Source organism: Eulemur rufifrons, chromosome 20, assembly GCF_041146395.1.
Source record: "Eulemur rufifrons isolate Redbay chromosome 20, OSU_ERuf_1, whole genome shotgun sequence".
Taxonomy (NCBI): Eukaryota; Metazoa; Chordata; class Mammalia; order Primates; family Lemuridae; genus Eulemur; species Eulemur rufifrons.
Genome location: NC_091002.1, coordinates 49,421,727 through 49,445,443, shown reverse-complemented (window position 1 = coordinate 49,445,443; position 23,717 = coordinate 49,421,727). Strand labels below are relative to the sequence as shown.

Genomic DNA, 23,717 nt, shown 5'->3' with positions numbered 1-23,717 from the left:
AACAAGCTCCCAGGATCCCTGGTTCCGGCTCGCACGGAAGTAAAGCTAAAAATCAGAGATTCAGTCTAGAAAAATGCTCCCCAAGCGCCAGAGGCCGATTAGGGCAGCTGCAAGATCCATCCCAGGGCATTGACTCCTGCTGCCCGCCTTTCTATTGGCACCGCGCCGGGGCGGGCCGAGGCCGCGCGGCCCCCACCCTCCCGGGAACCCGCGGCCTGTCGCTGTCGAGCCCCGTGGGTGCCGCATGGACATGACCCCTCCCCGCGCAGCGAGGCCCCCCCGCCGGGCTGGGTCCCCCGGTGCAGTGCTCGTGTCCGAAAAGGTGGCCCGCTTGCACGCTGAAAATCACCGGGGACCGGCCCCTGGAGAGGCCGGGTTTGTCCCTCCACCCCTCATTAGCCATAAAGCCAAAGACACGCAGCATGCATCCTCCTCGTCCTGCCCTGCGCAGACACTACCTACGGTCGATGGGCGCAGCGTCCACGCAGATGCAGGAAGCAATTGATCAGACCCGTTCCGCGGCCGCAGCGGACACGTGACGGGGCCTCCGGGAGCCCAGACTGCGGCGCGCTGCGGCAGGGGCGGGAGGCGGCGGCGCCAAGCTCCGGCTGCGCTGGGGCCGCGGGTGGCGTCACCAGGGGCGGGGCGAGGCACTCCGGGAAGTGGCGCCCGGTGCAGCGGCAGCCGGGCAAGTTACGCGGCCGACGAGGAAGGTGGGAGGGGCCGCCCGGAACGCGGCCTTCTGGTAAGAACCTCGGAGGAAGGAAAAAAAAAAAAAAAAAAAAAGAGGCGCCACCCTGCGCTTTCCGGACGGCCTCGGGGAGCTTCCGCGAGAGAAAGAAGTCGCCCCTTTAGAAGCAAGCTCTTTTTAGGCTGCAAGAACCGGACGGCATAGGCCAGGACTCCAGGGGCAGGGTGGCGGGCGAGGGGCGAGCGCAGCGGGCTCCGGGGGTGCCCAGCAGGTCGCAGACGCCGCGGGGACTCAGCGGCTTCTGAGCACGGCTGGAACAGGTAGGAGGCTGCCCCTCGGTTCTGCCTCCCTGTCTTCCGACGGCTGCTGGGCCATGTCAAGGGGCCCAGGCTCCGCGATCACGCCCGCCCGGGGGTCCCGGAAGCCGGCTCCCCGGAGCTGCAGCTGTCTCTCGGACCTGGACGGCGGCGCAGCCCTGGAACCTCGGCCCTGTCGGCCCCCGGGGAGCCCGGGCTGTGCGCCGCGGCCCGTGCGGGCGCCGTCGGGCTGCGATCCCCACCTGCGGCCCATCATCCTGCGGCGGGCGCGCTCGCTGCCCTGCTCCCCCGAGCGCCGCCAGAAGGCAGCCGGCGCGCCAGGCGCAGCGTGTCGGCCCGGCTGCAGCCGGCAGCATCGCGTGCGCTTCGCCGACGCGCTGGGCCTGGAGCTGGCGCAGGTCAAGGTGTTCAACGCGGGAGACGATCCGTCGGTGCCGCTGCACGTGCTGTCGCGGCTCGCCATCAACTCGGACCTGTGCTGCAGCAGCCAGGACCTGGAGTTCACCCTGCAGTGCCTGGTACCCGATTTCCCGCCGCCCATCGAGGCCGCAGACTTTGAGGAGCGCCTGCGGCGGCAGCTTGTGTGCCTGGAGCGTGTCACTTGCTCGGATCTGGGTATCAGCGGTACCGTGCGCGTGAGCAACGTGGCCTTCGAGAAGCAGGTGGCCGTGCGTTACACCTTCTCTGGCTGGCGCAGTGCCCACGAAGCGGTGGCACGTTGGCGTGGGCCTGCGGGTGCCGAGGGCACGGAGGACGTTTTCGCTTTCGGCTTCCCGGTGCCGCCCTTCTTGCTGGAGCTCGGCTCACGCGTGCACTTTGCGCTGCGCTACCGAGTGGCTGGTGCTGAGTACTGGGACAACAACGACAGCCGCGACTACAGCCTCACGTGTCGTAGCCACGCACTGCATATGCCACGCGGAGAGTGCGAAGAGAGCTGGATCCACTTCATCTGAGCTGCGCTGGGGGCCAGGAACCTGAAGCCTCCGCATCTAAGCCGCACCTGCTGTCATTTCTGTGGTGGGCTCTCACATCTAGGGGGTTGTTCTCTCCGCCCCCCACCGCCCCCCAAGTCGTCTGACTTCGATTCCTGCTGCTAGGTCTCACTGCAATGGCCCGTCTTGTCTTATACTTGAAATGTCTGTATCACTTGGTCTAAAAGGTAGCCTCAGGTGGCCAGCAGGTGAAGTTGAATTGTGTAATGTGTTGCGAGAGGGTGGTGGGTGGGTAGGTGCATGGGAGTGTTGGCCCCTCCGAGGGGGGCCCAGGCAGGGTTTTGTTTTGTTTAAAAGGTCTGAGTCTGCTAGGAAGGCCTTTTGCATGTATCCTGAATGTGCTTCTCTAAACGTAGCTGTTATTTATTATTGTGCTGCCGGGACCTTTCGCCCATAGTGGATGCCGCCACAGGAGCATTCTAGACTTAATAAGCTTACAAAAAGGTCAATTCTGTTGTGTGTTTGTGCTCTATGTAAACAGAACGTGCAGTGTGATCCCCACCGTGGCCCCTCCTGGCAGTCCTGCCCCAGGACAAGGAAAACCTGAGACCACGTTTGCTTGCCAATGTCTGTAGCCTTCTAACACTGGAAACTATTAATAGGCAAGAAATTTATGTCTCATCAGTCATCACACAACCATTCTTGGGCATTGAGGCTGTCCTGGTTAGGCTGTGTCTCCTACATCAACAGCTGAGGAGAAAAAAAGCTTCAAACTTTTAAACTAACAAAACAATCCTTTCTCTGCAGTCACTCTTCTGATTTCATGTATTTCTCTTGTACATGTTTGAGAATTACGTATCTACATATTATCAGACCATTCTGTTTAGGTTTGAAACTACCTAAACATTTAAAGAAATCTTGCCTTATTTCAATTTTCAGGTGACTATTGGATTTCAGGCAACAGTACCCTTTGCAATTACCTTTTTGATGATTATGGTGACTCTTTTTATTTCTTCCTAAACATCAGAAAATTCCAGCATTCATTTTTTTCGGAGTCCAGTTACCAAGTGGAACTAGAAGGTGTTTTCAGCAATAGCCAGAGCACTGGAGGAAAAATAATTCACAAATATTTATACTTTTAAATTGTTTTAAATTGCATTTATGTGTCATGTTTTATCAATTACCTGCCAACTTTGTTCTTTGTGCCTTCAGATAGGAGAGTTTCTACCATTTTCTGGATTTGTTGCCCAGTTTTAAAATACTAAATGCTTTTATTATTTTTTTAAACCTCCAATTAGTTGTGACCACCGTCCTCTGCAGAGTGCTGAAGTTCCTTAAAACTCCCATTGAGGAGCTGATGGGATCTTTTGGTGCTGAGAAGTGGTCTCTCTGACAACAGGTGCTAGAACTGAGGTGTGAAAAACGCAGCCAAAATGGACAAGATCTCCAATTTGTGAAGTCTCTTTATGCTACACTTGAAACTAGTGTGATCAATTTTGTGATATCTGTCACCAGTGAACGATATTTAAAGGATGCATTTTGCCTTTTAACTCATTTGTTATTGATAATTGCAACCTTTGTGTTTTTAAAATTCCAAGAACAGGGATGGGTTTCTTTTGATCTAAGAACACTGAATTTTGATCTAAAATGCTGTGATTAAATTGCACAAGCTCTGGCTTATTAGCACTGTGCACTGCATTGACATGCAGGGGAGAGAGAAGCCTGGTTGCATTTCCTGCTATTTAACAAACTGTCCAAATAGGTCAGCAAGCCTGTGCGGGCCTTGGCTGCTAGGCCCTTGGCCCCGCCCAGAGTTCATGACAGTTGTCCAGAATATTCAGGTATGAGAGCTGCCAAATGTATTGTTTAAAGGCGTGTAGAGAATCTTATAATCTATGTGAAAGTCACTTGCCAAAAAGGTCATGAAATACAAAGTTATGAAATGTCATATCTTCAATATTGAGAGAACTTCAAGGTGCCTTTTTAAAAATATCAACATTTTGAAATTTAAAAGCTTAAATATACTTGCCTAGTTGATAAAGAAGCTGGAGAACAGCTTGAGAACTTTCAGAACCTAAAACACAGTTATATTGCTTAGATGTTAAAATTTTATAGTGGATTGTGCAATTGCTCGGTTGTTTACCCAAAAAAATGTATCTTAATGTCATCTAAAATGATCTTACGCAAGCCTAAGTATTAAAGTATATGTGAAAAAATGGCTGTGGGCTCTTCTATTAAGCTGGACTATGTTGTTTTTTTCTTGTGGTCTAATTACAGAAGACAAAGCTTTAGAAACTTCTTGATTATTTAAATCATTTCATACATAATTTATCCCTTCTAAAAACATTAATATCGGGCCTTGGCAAGAAAAATAAATTTTACAGTTGTGCCTCAGCTTCAGTAGCAGAGTTGTGTATGTCTTTGAGAAATGGAAAGAACAATCCTATGTACCAGGTCAGCATTACATGTGATAAAAGCTCTAGGGGAACACAGAGGATGTGATAATTACTGTACCTCTCTCATAGCGCTTGTGTATGGAGTCATTAGTGGGTGTCTGCCTTCCCCCTTGGTTTGTGACCCTCACCTTGAACATAGAGGCAAGGAAACTAGCACTTACTGTATCCTCCCTTATTTGGCCACAGTGCTAGGTGCTTTATGTATTGGATTTCATTTAATTCTGAAAATTACGCCACCTGGTAGGCAATATCTCCATTTTCTTAGCTGAAGAGAATGAAACTCAGATTTAAGTATAGTCATGGGCCATGTAACGACATTTCAGTCAATAATGGACTATATATACATTGGTGGTTCCATACAATTATAATACCATATTTTTATTGGACCTTTTGTATGTTTAGATACACAAATGCTTAACCACTGTGTTATAATTGCCTACAGTATTTAGTACAGTAACCTACTGTACAAATTTGTAGCCTAGGAACAATAGGCCATACCATACAGCCCAGGTGTATAGTAGGCTACACAATCTAGGTTTGTGTAAGTACACTCTGTGATGTTTGCACAGTGATGAAATTGCCTGACAACACATTTCTCAATGTATCTATCCCCTGTCATTAAGGGACACATGATTGTAATTCACCTAAAGTCCCACAGCTAGTAAGTAGCAAACTGAGCATTCAAATATACACCAAAGTTCACGCTCTCTCTGCCTGTGACATGGCATATATTAATACAATGTTCCCAGTAAGTGCTTGCTAAATTTAATTGAAAGCCAAATTTTGATTGTGATTGATAAGGTTTTTCATCAAACACTACAATGTAAAGCCCTTAAAAGACTATTCAAATAAGATTAAAGTGAGTAATATACTTTCTTCCTCCATGTTGTAGTTTATTGATGTTTACTAAACAATTCCTAGGTGTTCTGAACACATGAAACAATAAAAAGGGCTCTAACAGCTTTCTCTTTAGTAAAAAGTGGCAAGGTGAAAAATCACTACTGTTAATTTTTGAAGTTCATTACTAAAATTTCTGTGCACTCAACTCCATCATGAAGGATCTTAAATCTATTAGAGGAAAACTACCTGTGAAAATAGTTATGCAAAATTGTTAGGTCATGAGGTTGACACACTCTACAGTCATCTTACATTTTGTATTATACATTATTAACACGTGTGAATAATTCAAAAGCAAATTCAAAAACAATGAAAACTTTTGAGTATATAAAATTCCCCCGAATCCCTGTACATTAGGTTGCACCTGTAATTTGAAAGCTCTGAATTAAGCAATTAAGAACTCAAAATTAAGTTCAATGAAGTCGTTAGAGAATTGTCAAGAAGTCTGTAATGCTGGCTAAGCAGAATATTAAACACACTTTTGTGAGTTTGTATTATTCTACGTGATTTCATCTGCCTCGGTGCTCAGCTGAGGTTTTAATTCTACTCCCTCGTGTTAATTTTTCCAATTGCTTTCCACTGCACATTTAAATTATAACCCAGTATTTTTAAACAGGTGGTGCCTTTTAGGAAGTGCAGGTGATACTAAAATATTTTAAATTTTGATTTGGCCACATCTGTAAAAAGTTTAACTCTACATATCCTTAGCTACAGCAATTCCACTTTCAGAAATTTACTCAAACAAATGTTGGATAACCCCAAAGTTGTTTACTGCAGTATTACTTGTAATATAAGTTAAAAGCGGGGGGCGGGGGGAAGCTCATGATTGCCGGTCAACAGGCAACAGGGGATGGCGATTCCCGGCTAATGCCGGCCCAGGAGTGAGTAATGAGGGAGCTGTTAAGAAGGGCAGCCCCGGCCCGGCCCACGCAGCACGTCCCAGCGCGGGAAGCGCGTCCCGGTGCAGAAAGCGGGTCCCGTCCGCACGGGCCCAGCGCGCCGCTCTCCAGCTGCGGGGGCCTGTCGCCATCCCTGCCCATTTCCGGGTAGCTCGAGGTCTCTGCACCGCAGGCAACCCTGGCTTGGATGGACGCCGATACTTTAGGTGGAAACACGGGAGAGCGCCCAGGAGTACGATGTTGACGCTTCCCCGCCCGCCCCACAGGCGCCTCCGGGGGCAGCCAGGCCGCGACCGCGAACCTGTCTGGAGACCCCGGCGCGCCAGTCCCTGGGCGGCCCCGGGGTCACCGCAGCCCGCGGGAGCCGGAGGCCTGGGGGCGATTCTGCCGGCGCCTTCACCTGGGAGCGCGGCGGAGACGGCCTACCCCCGGGAGCCGCGGGCGGGGCCTCTGCCTCCGGCGACCAGGGCACCCGGACGGGCACAAGGGGCGGGGCCTGGCTGGCGCTGACGCTGATTGGACGCACCACCGACTAGACGCAGCGCCAATTGGACAGGCCCTTCCCGCCTTCCGTTGGCCACCCGAGACGCCGCGGCGGTCCCTGAGGTGAGGAGACGCGACGGCCAGCGGCTGCTGTGGAGATTCTCGAGGACTCGATGCAGGAGCCCCTCTCTGGCCAGCAGGTTGAGCCCAGCGCCCGGGTGGGCCTCCCTGAGGGCAGGGCGCGGAGGGAGGGTGCGGCTTCTGCGGGCGGGCGGGCGGCTTCCGACGGTTGAGGCGGAGCAGTTGTGGAAATGGCCGGCGGGTCGGGTAGCGGTTCCGCGGCCCTCGGGCCGAGCGGGAGTCGCGCGGGAGTCGCCGGGGCTGGCCGTGCGGAGTTCGTGGGCGGGCTCCGGTGGGGCGCGGCGCGACGCCTTCCCTCGGCATCTGTGCGGGCCCGGGGTGGCCTGCGCCGCCCCGCGTGTCGGAGGCTCCACTGTGTCACCGCTGGTTTCGGAGCGGACGGGGCGCGACGCGCGGCGGCCGTTGGAAAGCTGGGGGGAGGGCGCGGGGGAGGGTCTCCTGTGTGTTGTTAGGGAGTCGCGGGGTCGAGCGCAGGGCGGGGCCCCTGCTGCCTGCGGAGAGGCCTGGGGAGGCCCCCGGGGACCCTGCCTCGGGGTGCCTGTGAGTGTTTTCCTGCTGAGGGTGGGGACAGTCGTATCAGGTGTGGTGCGACTTTGTTCCGCAGGGTTTATCCCCGTGGTTGTTGGTTGGCTTTGGCAACAGTGTTAAGTACCTGAGAGATGTAGCGGGGTCTCGCCTGGCCCGCGTTGGTTCCGCTTGGGGAAGGGCGGAGCCCGGGAGTGGCTCCCCTCCTCCCTCTCCTCTCCCTCCTCCCTCTCCTCTCCCTCCTCCCTCTCCTCTCCCTCCTCCCTCTCCTCTCCCTCCTCCCCCTCCTCCCCCTCGCCTCCCCCTCCTCTCCCTCGCCTCCCCCTCCTCCCTCCCAGAAAGAAGGAAAAAGACTTAAATTTCTTCACCATTCTGGTGTTTGCTTGCCATCTAACTGCCATTGTAGTATCCACAGCATGCTCATATAGTTTATGTCTGGGCCCATATATGTAAATTAAACAACAACGAATTGCAAAATTTTCCTGAACCACCATATGCTACTGTTGCAAATACCATGCACGAATTTGCTAGTATTTCCAGAGTCACAAACTGGAATACAAAGAGGAGCAAGAAAATGGACATTTGGCACTGTTAGGAAGTAATACTTTGTTATGCAAGAATCAACTACATTTTTGTTCTGCCAGAGAAGGAGTTTGTCAGTTAATGTTTTTTTCTTCTACCTAAGCACTTACATTGCTCAAATGCTACCTTCGTTCTGAAGCAGAGACTAAAATATTAGCTTTAGCACAACCTGCAGCCTTCTCTGTGTTCATTTATGGCTTTCCACTCTCTCCCTGACTCTTTTAAACTTTCGTTATGGAAGATATCAGACATATGCAAAAGTAAACAGAATCGTGTCATTAATTGCAGTCCCCTTTTTTCAAAGGCACAGGCAAAGGATGTGTTTCTCTGGGTCCTGAAGGGTGTAAGTTGGAGAGTGAATGAATATGTTGTTGGTCATAGGACTTGCTGAGCTAGAGCTTAGTATTGGATTCTGAGTGAATAGAAATAGCTGTGTGCTCTTTAAGAGAGAAAGAGAGATTGCACTATATAGGGCCCATGGCAGGGGTCCCTTTTGTCCTGTCCTAAGGGTGGTGGCGATTGAAGGGATATATGTGAATGTATTTGGAACCTTGGGCAGTAGAACTGGATTAATTTGATCCATCGTATTCTCAGTATGGTATAATGTAATTGGTCCAGGGACCATGCTTTATTACACTCCTCCAATTTTTTTTTTTTCTTCTTTTGGTCAATTTTATTCCTTATCCCTAGGCTTTTTCTCCTACTTGTGCAAATCATCCATGTTCATAGGTCCAATATGTGTATCCTCTTAAAATACCATGTATTCTTACACAGACACAGGTATACACACATTCATAACAGTATATATTCTTTTATTGTATATATTTTAAATTTTACAAAAGTCATTTCCATATGCTTCATTCCGCAACTTTTTTGGCTCTGTATTGTTTGAGATATACCATATTCTGAGATAAAGATCTTGTTCATTACATTCAGCTACTGTATTCAACTGTATCACTATGTTTCATTTCATGGTTATCCATCTCCTCCCCCACAACATTGACATACAGGCAGTTTCAATTTCTTGATATTAGTAACAAAGCTGCAATATATTTTTATACTCCCTTTGTATTTTTGAGTTTATGTAAATTAGAAGTAAAACTATTGTGTAATATGGTATACACATTTAAATTTTTACCCAATGCTATCACTCTTTTTCAAAGTTCAGTTATTTATGTCCTACCAGAAGTTACCAAACATTCAGACACATGGTTGCTTTCAGAATGTTTGGTACTTCATACCAAAAAGGACAGTCAAAATACACACATTCAACAAAGTGAAATAAGCATATAGGATTTTTGAGGATAACTATAGCAATGATAGGCATTTTCTTGCCAAAAATAATGTTAATCCCTTAGGTGTTAATGGCAGGGAAAATTAAATGACCTTTATGTTTCCCCTGGTCAGAAACACACTAAATAGGATTGTTTGAAGTAACTCATCTATTTGTGGCCCTGTATTCATGAGCATGAAATCTGTTTTTGAACCTTGAGAATATTTTCTATTAAGCCATATTGCAATTTGTGGTGGTCGTTTGTATTTGCATCTCGTGGTCTTTAGAGACCCAAAGCATTTTGGGAAAGTGATGGCCTCCCCTTGATTTGGGCATTCAGCCAGAAACTGGGGGTTCTTTCTTTCCTGAACACCTTCCTGGACGTATGAAATGTACGTAGGTGATCTTTTTCTTGCTCCTTTCTTGGTATATTTTGATTCTGTTCTTTGTTGATGTATTTGCATATTCTTCCCTTCTTGAATATTTTAATAGCCTCAATTTAATTGACACATTAATTCAAGAGTATTTTTCTTCTTGTTCCCAAAGATGGAACAAGTATAGCAGGAATCACTGGTGAGGGAGACCCAGGTTTGTGTTCTTTCAGTAACTAGCTTCATGACCTTTTGGCAGGACTTTTGACGTTAAGTAATCTTATTAAAAAAAAAAAAAAAAAAAGGGCTTGAATAAGTGATCTTCAAGCTTTTCTCTAGAAACTTCATCAACTAGACTCAAATGTGTAATTTGATACTCAGGAAAAGAAAATGTCCACTGAGAAACTTAAACAATATTTATTGCCTTTGGTATAAACAATAGTGCTTATTTATGTGCTAAGATCTTTAAACTATAAATGCATGAACAGATCGTAAGACACAGAAAATGTTTTCTTTTATAGGTGTTTGTTTTGTCCTGCTGTTTTTAAATGCACTCAAAATGCCAATAAGACCAGATCTTCAGGTAGGTAGTCCTAGCCCGAAAGAATTTTAATTCCTAAAATCATTTTTTGTTTACTTGTAGGTATTCAGTTCTATCCATGCTTTTTATGAAATGGTCACGAGTAGAGTAATTTAAATAAGAGTCTTTTCATTTATTCAACAGATACATTTTAAAAGCTATAAGAATATTTGTGAAGTATTAAAGATGCTGGTTGTTTACATATATTTTCCATTGAAAAGAATTATGAACTAAATAATGTATAGCTTAAACTTGGATATTTGTCAAGTTTTTAAATTTTTAAGATATTTGCATTTGGGCAAAGTGTAAATTTTAATAATCTCTTTAGCATGTATGCAATTCACTACCATGTCTGCTTGATGATCAGATTATAGTATGAAAATTCCTTATTAATGAAGTTGTACTTTAGTAGCAGGGATGGCAAATTTTGTAAAGATTATAAATATAAGGTTAATGCTTAAGTTATATTGGTTGGTCTAGTTTCAAACAGATACTTTTGTCTGTCTTTATACATTTTTCTTTACAATTTAAATGGAAGAGGTTACTAGTCAGATACTCCGGGTTTTTACTCATGGTATTAAGTATTAGTTACTGTAAAGTTTATTTTACTTGTTTCATCAAGTTTTTGTTGAGTTCAATATAATGATGACTTTAGCAATAAAAGGTATGAATTGGAAATACTAGTAAATTTTTTTCCCTACTTAGAGTCTTCATATTGATATTATCAAAGAGGCCTAACACATTGACTACCACACTAGAAAAAAATTTTTTTCCTTGGGGCCATGGTGTTTTGTTAAAACAAAATGATCCTTAATAATTTGTTGTTTTTATTGTTTTCTGTGCATGAGTCATATGCAATGCAATCTACATTTTTAGAATTAAATTGTCAATATTAATTGTAGCAATAAGAACATGAACAAGGAAGATTTTCACAAACCAACTACAGGGTTTTGCTTCACAAGGCTCCGGCTCAAAACTAGCTTGAGTTAAATACAACTCACATGGTAGTTAATGCGTTAATCTCTAACTCAGTTACTCCAAATTTAATAATGGGCAGGGATTTTTAAGTAAGTGAATTGATATTTTATGAACTCATTTGAGAGTTTTCATGTGAAAACCATTTTCAAATTACTAGATTGCATAAGATGATTAATTCTGGTTTTGATTCAATATATGTGCCATTAACTATATTTCTCTAGCAGTTGGAAAAATGCCTCGATGATGCTTTAAGAAAAAATGATTTTAAACCTTTGAGAACACTTTTACAAATTGCTGTTTGTGAAGATGTGAAGATTAAATGCAGCAAACAGTTTTTCTACAAGTTGGATGACCTTATATGCAGGGTAAATATTTTTGCTGATTGGCTATTAAAATTATTACATTGAACTCTATTTTTCTAGGAAAAAGTACTCCATCAGAAAAAAAATAAATAGAAAGGCTTGGGCAAGCTAATTTATAATTTTACCTGTATGTAATTCATTCTTATTTCACCATTTGCTTAATTTTTTTTTTTTGTTTGAGGAGTCTGAACATATTAGAATGTTGTTTCCCAAATATAATGTGCAAAAAGTTGGTTTACATAGGATTACCATTGCCTAAACTGGGAAAAAATAGTTTATCTGTTTGAAGTTTAAACAACTTGATCTATATTTTTTAAAAAACCTAGCAATGACATTCTTCACAGAAATATAAAAAATAATATTAAAATTTATATGGAACCAGAAAAGACCCAGAATAGCCAAAAGCCATCCTGAGCAAAAAAAAAAAAAAAAAAAAACAAAAAAAACAAAACAAAACAACAAAACTGGAGAAATTACATCACCTGACTTCAAATTATACTACAGAGCCATACTAATCAAAACAGTGTGGTACTAGTATAAATCCAGACAATATAGACCAATGGAACAGAATAGAGAACCCAGAAGTAAATCCACACAACTATAATGAACTTATCTTCAACAAAGGGGCCAAGAACATACAGTGGGGAAAGTACAGTCTCTTCAGTAAATTGAGCTGGAAAAACTGGGTATCCACATGCAGAAGAATGAAACTAGACCCTTATCTCTCACCATATGCACAAATCAAATCAAAATGCATTAAAGACTTAAATCTAAGATCTGGAACTATGAAACCACTAAAAGAAAACATTGAAGCATTTCAGGACATTAGTCTGGGCAATGATTTCTTGAGTAATACCCCCAAAGCACAGACGACCAAAGCAAAATTGGACAAATGGGATCACAGCAAGCTAAAAAGCTTCTGCACAGCAAAGGAAACAATCAACAATAGAAGAGACAACCCAAGAAGGACAGAAATATTTGCACACTACCTATCTGATGAAGGACTAATAACTAGAATACATAAGGGGCTCCAACTACTCAATAGGAAGAAATACTCTAAATAAAAATAGGCAAAGGATCTGAATAATCCTTTCCCAAAAGAAGACATACAAATGGCCAACAGGTATATGAAAGATGCTCAACGTCATTAGTCATCAGAAATGCAAATGAAAACTACAATGAGATATCATCTCACCCCAGTTAAAATGGCTTTTATGAAAAAGACAGCAGTAATGAATGCTGATGAGGATGTGGAGAAAGGGGAATGCTAGTACACTGTTGGTGGGAATGTAAATTAGTGCAGCCACTATGGAGAACAGGATGGAGGTTTCTCAAAAACTGAAAATAGAACTACCATATGACCTAGCAATCTTGCTGCTAGGTATATATCCAAAGGAGGGGAAAGCAGTATATCAAAAAGATACCTGAAGTCCCATGTTTATTATAGCACTATTCACAGTAGCCAAGATTTGGAATCCACCTGTCCAACAGATGAATGGATAAAGAAATTGTGGTACATGTGCGCAATGAAGTATAATATAGCCACAAAAAGAATGAAACTCTGCCATTTGCAACAACATAGACGTAACTGGAGAACATTATGTTAAGTAAGACAAACACAGGCAAATCTCACATTTTCTCATGCATATGTGGGAGCTAAATATTAAAAACAATTGATCTTATGGAGACAATAGAATGATGGTTACCAGAGGCTGGGAAGCGTAGCAGGAAGGTGGGATAAAGTGGGGATGGTTAATGGGGAAAAATATAGTTAAATAGACTGAAAATATTTGATAGCACAAAATAGACTATAATCAATAATAAGTTAGGGTATACTTTAATTAAAAGAGTGGAATAGGGATGTTTCTAACACAAAGGAATGATAAATGTCTGAGGCGATGGATACCCTAATTACCCTGATTTGATTAATTCACATTATATGCCTGTATCAAAACATCACATGTGCCCTATAAAGATACACAACTATTATGTACCCATAATAATTAAACAAAACAAACAAAAACCCTATCAGCATATTCTTGATGTTACATAGACAATGCTAGATGCTCTCAAACAAAAAATCTACCAAAACCTTGGATTTGATTTATCATATCTAGGGCATTTTCATACATGAGAAAAGGTGATTATTGATAATCTCCATATTTGAGGTTTATTATGAATCTAAGATTGTTTAAAAATTTTTTGGATCTATTAAATACATGGAGCTTTTTAGAATGGAAGGTAACTGATTCGTTGCATCATAGTATAAGTTTTCTTAAATTTATACAGATATTAATTTTTGTCCTGAGTTTTCCTTCATTGGCTGGGTGGCATTGGGGAGGTTGCTCTTTTGAACTACACTTTCATCCTTTGCAATTTGGAGATGATGGGTAATGGCTACCTTTCAGGATTTGTGAAGATTAGAAATACGTATACCTAGCCCAATGCCTATTTCATAGTATTTTGTGTTTGCAAAATTTTAAATATATACTTTTCATTTCAGGAACTTAATAAAAAGAATATCCAAACTGTTTCAACCATTTTGGTTTCTGTTGGAAGATGTGGCAAAAATATCAGGGTATCGGGGCAAGCTGGACTTTTAACTATGATAAAACAAGGACTAGTCCAAAAGATAAGTATAGAATATGTTACATATTCAGGTGAAGGAAACATGATAAAATATACTTTCTAATAAAATAAGAAATGGGGCCGGGCACGGTGGCTCACGCCTGTAATCCTAGCACTCTGGGAGGCCGAGGTGGGCGGATCGTTTGAGCTCAGGAGTTCGAGACCAGCCTGAGCAAGAGCGAGACCCCATCTCTACTAAAAAAAATAGAAAGAAATGATATGGACAGCTAAAAATATATATTAAAAAAATTAGCTGGGCATGGTGGTGCATGCCTGTAGTCCCAGCTACTCAGGAGGCTGAGACAGGAGGATCGCTTGAGCTCAAAAGTTTGAGGTTGCTGTGAGCGAGGCTGACGCCACGGCACTCACTCTAGCCTGGGCAACAGAGTGAGACTCTGTCTCCAAAAAAAAAAAAAAAAAAAAAAAGAAATGGTCTAAACTGCTAAAAAATAAATTTGGGAACTTTATATAAAAACTTTGAAAAGAAAATTTGTTATAATTTGTGGTGTATTTTACAAATATAAAGGTCACAAGAAAACTCTTTACACAGGCATCTTGATAATCATGTGAGTTTAATGTCATTAGGTTCCCTAGAGGTTTTACTTGATTTATTTTCTCTTTAACTCTTCCTAATTACTATCTAACTTTGTTTTTGTATTTATTATCTGTGTCCCATGCTGGACTGTAGGATATTCATTTTTGTCTGTTTTGTTCGCTGCTGTATAACCAGCACCTAGATCAGTACCTGGGATGTAGTATGTACTCAATGTCTGAATTGATTAAGATAAAATAATACTATAACTTTTCAAATAATAATGATACACAAATATTGTAAATTGTGGTGGTAATTTATTTTCATCTATTGTCATAAATGTACCTGAATTAGGCATTTGAAGGGGGAAATAGGTTCTTACCTAGAATTAAGGTTAACTTCATCTATTCCCATCTTAAACATTGGGAAAATATAATGAGTTAACAACAATGAAAAAACAAAAGGAAGGAAGATGTTTAAAAGCATATAGTTATTTTGATACAATACTGGAATTTTTATTTTTCATGTTTCTTTATTCTTAGGTTTAATGTTGATATAAAGATAGATAAATAAATTATGAAAATGGAATAAAAGTAACTAATGTTAATTCCTTTTTTATACATGGTTGCCTGGTTTGAAAAATCCAAGGAGATTATTCTAAGTCGAAGAAATTCAAAAGATGAAGCTGTTATAAATATGATAGAAGACTTATTCGATCTTTTGATGGTAAAAATCTCATTGATTAGCTGATGTCATAAAGCATGTGTTTATTTAGAAAACAATTTGTGTTCTCTATTCCCCGAGTGTAAAAGTGACTAACAGATTGATTAGTGAGTCTGTTCAGATGGTATAAAATATTTATCCTGGTTAATATAATTAAATGGTTAGTTAATAGAGAATAAATAATTATGCTATGAGTTAAAATGTAATCTATCATTTTATTTTATTTTTTTATTATTTATTTCAGTTTATTATGGGGGTACAAAAGTTCAGGTTATATATTGCCCATGTCCCGCCCACTGTCATTTTAATACTGTTTGTAATGGTTTATAATAGAAGATAATAAAGTATAAATTAAAGTGTGTTATTTACTTTTTTTCAGGTCATACATGATGTCAATGATGAAGGTATAATACAAATTTTATATGTTGGAACAATAAATTGCTCTTAGAGTTTTAGTACAATTTTGCAATTCCTATAGTATTGTCCTAATATTAGGAACTCTATCTAATTTAAGGATCAATAAACTTTTTCTGTAAAGGGCTGACAGTAAATATTTTAGACTTTGTACTATAAGAGAAAAATAATTGAGAATATTAATTTGTAGGGACTTACATAAAAAGAAAGAAAACACATTTCTACAAAAGTTTTGTTGATGCAATTGAAATATAATAATTGAGGTGTGGGGTGCGATGGCTCATGCCTGTAATCCTAGCACTCTGGGAGGCTGAGGTGGGAGGATCCCTCGAGGTCACAAGTTCGAGACCATCCTGAGCAAGAGCGAGACCCCGTCTCTACTAAAAATAGAAAGAAATGATCTGGACAGCTAAAAATATATATAGAAAAAAATTAGCTGGGCATGGTGGCGCATGCCTGTAGTCCCAGCTACTTGGGAGGCTGAGGCAGAAGGATTGCTTAAGCCCAGGAGTTTGAGGTTGCTGTGAGCTTGGCGCCATGCCACGGCACTAGCCTGGGCAATAGAGTGAGATTCTATCTCAAAAAAAAAAAAAAGAAAAGAAAAAAATACAATAATTGAGTACAAATTTTTGAAATACAGATCTAATGAGGAAAATAGTATTCCTTTTGAGAAGATAACATTTCACATAGAGTTCAAAGTTAGTGTTCCCTGTTTTCAAAGTTGATTGCATGTGTTCATTTGTTAATGCTTATTTGTAATGAGATTTTATGTATATTACATTAGAAAATGTCTTGGTATGCAGATAATGTCAAATACTGCTGTCAGTTCATGAGCATGATTTTAATTGAGCATGTTCATCACTTGGGATGCCTTAATAGTATTATGTTAACATTTGCCTTTTAGAATGTCATTGCATTGCAGATTAATCACTTTCAATTGAAAGTTATGTAGAAGCTCCTGAATTGCATGATCAAATGGATTTTGAAATATGGAAATTTCCTTTGCATTTACATCAAGGTCCAAAAATATAGACATACAAAAACAGTCAATTAGTTGGATTTAGTTTGTGGGCCATAGATTGCCAACCCTTGATCTAATAGAATAAAATTTTCAGTGGAAAACTGAAAATACAGAACATGTTACTAATCCTTTCACTTGTGGCTGGCAAGTGATTTGTGCCAAGCGATCAGATTCAAGTTCTTTTATCTCTATGTTGGTTGGAAGAAAACTTACCTAGGACTGGTAATTGAGGCTGGTGAATTGTTTGTAAATAAAACTGTGTGCTTCCTTCAAAGCCAAAATGTTTTTAAAAGAATTGTCATTGATTTAAATAATGGCTAATGCTACCTTTTCATTGATTTTTTTATTTTATTTTTTGCAATTAACATAATAATTTAGTCTAAATTCTTAAGTTTTTAGGGAGAAAACAGTCCTAAAGTACCAGCAATTGTAAAGTGATTCAACTGATTTTTTTTTTTTAAAGTAATCATTGTATCTTTCCATCTGAGTTTTTTTTCCTTTCAATGTAGTCACTTTGGAATGTTGTATATCTGCTGTTGCAGTATTTCTATTTAAAGTTATATTTAAAACTTGTACTATGAAATGGCATGTAGCAAATTCCTACGAATATATTTAGCATTTATAAAGCCTCATATTTTGAAAATGGGTTAATTTAAAAGTAGCTCAAATCATCTAGAGCTTCACAAGATCAAGATATGTTAATGGTCTTTATGGGTCTGTAACAATTTTTGAGGTATGACTTAAAATTAGGCCAGTTTTTGTAAAAGTCTCAAAATAGAAATTTCCACTTTTGAGCTGTATTTACTTCATCTAAAAAACAAAACTTCTTTATTTATGTGAAATAAGCTGGATCTGGAATTATTCCCTTGACAGCATTAAGATCAGTCACATCTGTTGAGTGTGTTTTTTTGTTTTTTCAAGGCCACATAGCTAGTTAATGACAGAACTAGTATTTAATTTTCATGTTTCCTCATGCCCAGGCCAGAGGGAGGGTCTTCTTCTGAAATGCACTAGTGTATCCTTTTCATTAACTTATATAAGAAAAGACTGACATTTAAAAGGATTTAAAATGAACATTTATCAATAATTTAACACTTTTATTCAGGCAGAAAACAAGTAGTGGAAAGTTTCATACCTCGCATTTGTGCCCTGGTTATTGACTCAAGAGTGAATATTTGTATTCAGCAAGAGGTAAAGTCATTTGCTTGATTATCTTTTAAAACCTAAAAATGAGAAAGTGAAGAAAGTTTGATAGCAATTTCTCAAATAGAAAAATAATTTTATCTTGGACTAAATTACTTATCTTGGATTATATTTCTGTTGTCTTAACAATTCATTGTCTGACATAATGAACATATTTCCTAAATATTTATTGAAATTTTATGACCATATGGGTTTATATAGATATATAATTGAATGAAAATAAATTATACTATCCATATATTAGTGATTAAGTATTTAAATGCTAAAAATAATCTGTATTAGTGTATGTGTTTACATGTATATACTGTAATAGCAAAAATTAGGTATCATTTTTTGGCTTCCTTACATCTTACAATAGAATAATAATAAACATGTCATATTAAAAAAAATGTATAAATACTTTAAGTATAGGAATCATGTTACATTCTACTTTTGATATTCTGTGGTTTATGTTGTTTTTATTCACTATTTTATACTTTATATTCTTTCCTCCACTCCATTCCTGAAATAAAATGCAGTGACTAAGAAAATATTGGCCTTCTAACTTTACGTACCTAGAATATTTCTGTAAATACTTCATTTTGGCTGAATGTAAAGTTAATGCATTATCTCTTTTTCTTTTCTAGACTCTAAAAAAAATGAATGCTATGCTGGACAAAATGCCTCAAGATGCCAGGAAAATTCTCTGTAACCAAGAAATGTTAATTCTCATGTAATAATTTGTACTATATTTCTTTTATTAGTTCAAGTCAAGAATTTAAAGAATGTCTTATAAGGCAACAGGAGTTTGCATTAATGATTGAAGATGGTAAACTGTTGTAGTTTTTTTAATATAATTTAATATATGTATGTAATTTCTGCAGTAGTCAGAGATAGTAGCCAATTGTAAATTTTAGTGAGGATTTTTTTCTCCCAAACATAAGGACTTTCTATTTCATTGATATTAGTCCAGTATAAAATCTGTTATTTTAATTCACAGGAGTAGTATGGGAGAAAGGATTTTAGATGCTGGAGGTAAGTATGTCTTTCCAAAATTTGAAATTATTCCAAATGTATAAATAATCTTGACTAGTATATAATATCCTTTTAATCAAAGTGATATTTTCACTGTAATGTAAGATGATGTGAGGGAATTATAAACTATGTACAATCAAGCAATTTTAAAATTACTTAAAAATTTAAAAATACCATTGGGACAAATTTAATAAATTTATCATGACAATAGGAGTTAGATAAACATAATTTGTGATTAATGGTAGATTTATGAATAATAACTCAATTTTCCAAAAGATCTGAATTACTTGTGCTAAGAAATTTCTCGAATGGTATTTTATGAGATTAGGAGGTCTAATATTCTTGGGATTGATAGACTTGTTTTTAAACAATGTATTTACTAAAAGGACTTGAAATTTCTGTTTCCTATGAACAAATTTTGATGATGTGATTTACATATAGAATAAACCATGGTTTATAATACTCTGGGATGACTATAAATACCATGTTGCACAAAAGGAAAACAAAGATTCTGTGATTTACAAACTACTGTATAAGTTATTTTGCATTTTATAACTCCAATGATAATGAAATGGCAGTGTCTTTGAATATTTAAAAGTTTTGTTTAATTTTTTTTTATAATTTCACTTTTTTCTTCTATTAGTAAACTTGTTATGTGGCTGCCTTAATTCCTGTAATGAGATATTTCTAATCCATATGAAGAAAATAGCAAAAGATTAATAAATTACACTAATATTTTTCTTATTCTGATGCCTTATAAAACATATGAACTTTTATGAACTTATTTTTCATAATTTCAAATCAAACATTAACAATTTTTTTTATAGATTATGACTTACAGGTAGGCATCGTAGAAGCTTTATGTAGAATGACCACAGAAAAACAAAGACAAGAACTGGCATGTCAGTGGTTTTCAATGGATTTTATTGCTAATGCATTTAAAGGAATTAAAGACTCTGAATTTGAAACAGTAAGTAATATAAAAATAACAAATTGGTTAACTTTAAAAAAAATTGTGATTTTAAGAAGTCTTTTCTCTCTTTTTAAAAACAGGATTGCAGGTTATTTCTCAACCTTGTAAATGGTATGCTTGGAGACAAGAGAAGGTAAGCTTAATGCAGTATACAACCATTTACTGACAAAGAAATTGAGCTCAAGAGGGAGCACCCAATGTTGGGTCTTTGTAAATTTAACTTTATTACGTTGGAGTGTAAAATGTGCATGGATATTTACTTTAAAACAATGTCATACATAACATCATTTAGTAAATTACTGCACTGGTGTCTGAAATAATCTTTCACTGGCCTTGTTTTGCTTTGTACTTTTTAGAGGAAAAAGTTCATTTTTATTTAATTCATATTAATAACTTTATGCAAAATTGATTTTCTGTATTTCTCAGTTGCATATACATTGTTAGTGTTTGAGGAGAAATAAAAATCTAGACACATATATTACTTGAATTGCCTCCTTCATACACATACTGAAATGAAAATATATAACAAGTCATCTTTCTTTGTAATTAACATACTATAAGTATGATCTTTCTGAATAAAGGATACATAATATAAATTTTTATCAGTTTTTTAACACATTGTCCCACAAAAGAAATAGAAAATTTTCCTTGGGGCCACAGTGTTTTATTATGAAAATAGAATAAAAACTTTGAGTGTAATTTAAAGGTAAACATAAATGGAAAAGTGAAATTAATTGACTTCTATTTATTTAATCCATGTTTTTAGAATTAAATTGTCAATATTGTAACAATAAGAACATCAACAAGATGAGTTTATATGTGCTTCACGCAGCCCGGGGGTCAAAACTAGAGTGAGTGAAATGCAACTGTCATGGCAGTTAATGTATTAAATGACATAACAACAGAGTATTTGCAATGCTTGTCACCTTATAGATGTTCATAACACATTTATTGGATGAATGAGTTCACATTTACTTACTAAGGAAATGAAAGATAGGGTGAGGATTAAGTGCAGGGAGTCATAGTGCCTGGGTTTGAATGATAGGTTCCCTTCTTCCTGTTCTAACATCGAGCAAATTATTTAACCTTACATGCCCCAGTTTCCTTAGATGTTCAGTAACAGTACCAACCTCACAGGTTTGGTGTAAAGATTAAATGAGATCATAGTATTCTAAGTATTCAAAACAGTATCTGACCAAGAAAGCATTCTATGAATTTAGCTGTTTCTATTAACAGAATTATTCACTTACCATCTCCTTTTCCTACCTAAGTACTACAGGAACTTCAGTTGTATTAATAGTATAAACTCAGTTAGGAATCTCTGCTCATATTTGACAGCACACAAAAAAATTTGGTGCATCTTAGTCAAAATAGTAGGTTGAGTAGTATCCTTAAAGTAATAGGCTTTTCTCTATATAAACAAATTTCCATTAAACACTTATTTTAAAGAAGTATGAAAGATTGTAATATTTTATTCAAACTTTTATTACCATTACCTGATTTCCTTTTGATTCTAGGCATAATTTCTATGGCTGGACAAGATTATGCTGTGAAGGCTTATTAATTTTTTCTCAAACTACTTTATTTCAGGGTCTTTACATTTCCTTGTTTATCAGCATTTCTTGATAAATATGAGGTAAGTTTTAAATTTAGCACGTTATTTTAGTTATTGGATGGATTTTAATGCAAGGATTAAGTAAATTAATGAGTTAAAAATTGTGATAAGAACGTTAAAAATAGCCATGAATAGATCACAAATACAGCTGCCTCTGGTGTGCTGTATCTGACAGTGACACCAGGAGAAATTTTATGAAACTGCCTATCCATACATAGCTAAGAATAACTGAAGTATAAAGGCTGTGGTTATCCAAATTTTGTCCAGTTTCCTTAATCGATCCCCTTATTAATTATTTATAAATATGTTCAAACTTACATTTTTATTTATTATCACTTGGAATATTTGTGATTTCTTGTAGTTAGCCAATTTTGTGTAAAATATTAAAGTAGCATTTCTTTTGATTGTTTCTAAATTTATCTAAATGTTATACTTGTCTGTTCTTCCCTCATCTTCTAGCTATAATTTTTCCTTTAAAAAAGATTTAGCCACAGATGTAACTTAATTTTCTGTTACTTTTCAAAGCATTAGTATATATTAGTTTTATGTTTATTTTATTAGCTGCAAATACCATCAGATGAAAAACTTGAGGAATTTTGGATTGATTTTAATCTTGGAAGCCAGACTCTATCATTCTACATTGCTGGAGATAATGATGTAAGCTTTATTCCCTCAGTATTAATCTATGTGTATATGTATATATAAAATTTTTAAATTCACTTTAAGAATGTGGATTTCTTTGTATATTTTTTTCTAGCCATTCTTTTAATAGATTTCAGTGTTCTAGTAGTTTTAATTAGCATGGTAACCTAAGTTAATTAGAAATGAAAATTATTTCTGATGTTTAATTATAACAAAACAATGCTAAATTTTAATACTAATTTTTTAACATAAACTTTTCATAAATAAATTACTTGTTAATTAATGGCAGATAAAATTATATATTCACATGAAGAAAATGAATTGACTTTAGAAAAGGCAATAATTAATTCACATCATGAGCCACTCTTTAAAGATAACATTAACAGATAATGACAAATAGTCTTAACTATAATGAAATAAGATTGTCACAACATGTGGGTTACTGTTGAAGCTGGGTAAGAGTTTGCTATACTATGATTTCTACTTTAATCTGTTTGAAAATTTCCATTATGTGTATATACTATTAAAAAGGAAGGCAGTGAACCCAGATGCCTCAGTATATGAGGAAGAGTCATTTTGAAGTTGATAGATTGTAACAATCGCTAGAGGTGAAGTATGACAGCTGGCATATTCCTCAAGGGAAAAAGTTTTTTACACACAGAAATATGAGCTGCTCAAAGCTTTGGGGAAAGCTTTTTAGGGTCCCATTTTTTAGGAATGGTATCTAGTTTCTACTATAACTTCATAAATTCAATACCATTTTATTCAGTTATACAACTTTTTAATGAAAGTACTTAGAAGGGAAACATTTTAGGTTATTATTCATGTGCATTCAATGCTTGATAAAAGGACAATCTATGAGTATTGTGGTTACAGGACATGGAATAGGTACTAGTGGGAATTGAGGAATGAGTAGGATTTCATAAAATATTTCAAAGGAAAAACAAGGATTTGGTAACATTTTCAAAAAGGATATCTTCTAATAAATATTAATGGATAGTCATTCTTGTTTTGGCTAAGAATAGGAAACTGTCAACACCATCATTTCCTTCGAAGAGTAAATAAGTAGATTAAATGTGACATGTATAATATGTAGTTTATGGAGCAAGTGTTATATAAATTGGTTACTTAGTGATATTTGGTTTAAATAAACCTTTATAGTTTGAATAACATAAAAATTGGTGCTAAAAGAGGCTTTAAATCATGAATAAATTATTATTTATTTATGGCCAAAACCTGTTTTTAAATTTAAGGATCATCAGTGGGAAGCAGTTACTGTGCCTGAGGAAAAAGTACAAATATACAGCATTGAAGGTATTAAACTTGTTTTTTTATAATTGTCTTCTTGATTGTTATGTGAAATAGAAGTTGTATCCTCTCTGGGATAACAAAATGGACTAGTGAAGGAAAAATCAACATTTTCAGATGTTCACTTAATAAATGCATCAAATTCCTTGACCCTGAG

At 38.1% G+C, this 23,717-nt stretch overlaps 2 protein-coding genes across 2 annotated transcripts in view; both read left to right on the top strand.

Moving 5' to 3' along the window:
* Nucleotides 1-1,061: 1,061 nt before the first annotated feature.
* On the top strand, nt 1,062-1,961 carry PPP1R3D (protein phosphatase 1 regulatory subunit 3D). The gene has a single exon (XM_069496276.1). The coding sequence runs from the start codon at nt 1,065-1,067 to the stop codon at nt 1,959-1,961; it is 897 nt and encodes a 298-aa protein (XP_069352377.1). The 5' UTR covers nt 1,062-1,064.
* An 8,125-nt stretch (nt 1,962-10,086) lies between these two features.
* The window catches only part of SYCP2 (synaptonemal complex protein 2), a 58,896-nt gene continuing 45,265 nt past the window's right edge, over nt 10,087-23,717 (top strand). Inside the window, exons 1-13 of the mRNA XM_069495973.1 lie at nt 10,087-10,150; nt 11,347-11,490; nt 13,991-14,119; nt 15,269-15,373; nt 15,750-15,774; nt 17,911-17,996; nt 18,635-18,720; nt 18,988-19,022; nt 19,850-19,992; nt 20,076-20,128; nt 21,586-21,631; nt 22,172-22,267; nt 23,506-23,566. Coding sequence (XP_069352074.1) covers nt 10,127-10,150; nt 11,347-11,490; nt 13,991-14,119; nt 15,269-15,373; nt 15,750-15,774; nt 17,911-17,996; nt 18,635-18,720; nt 18,988-19,022; nt 19,850-19,992; nt 20,076-20,128; nt 21,586-21,631; nt 22,172-22,267; nt 23,506-23,566 — 1,033 coding nt within the window. The 5' untranslated portion in view covers nt 10,087-10,126. The remainder of the gene's footprint in view (nt 10,151-11,346; nt 11,491-13,990; nt 14,120-15,268; nt 15,374-15,749; nt 15,775-17,910; nt 17,997-18,634; nt 18,721-18,987; nt 19,023-19,849; nt 19,993-20,075; nt 20,129-21,585; nt 21,632-22,171; nt 22,268-23,505; nt 23,567-23,717) is intronic.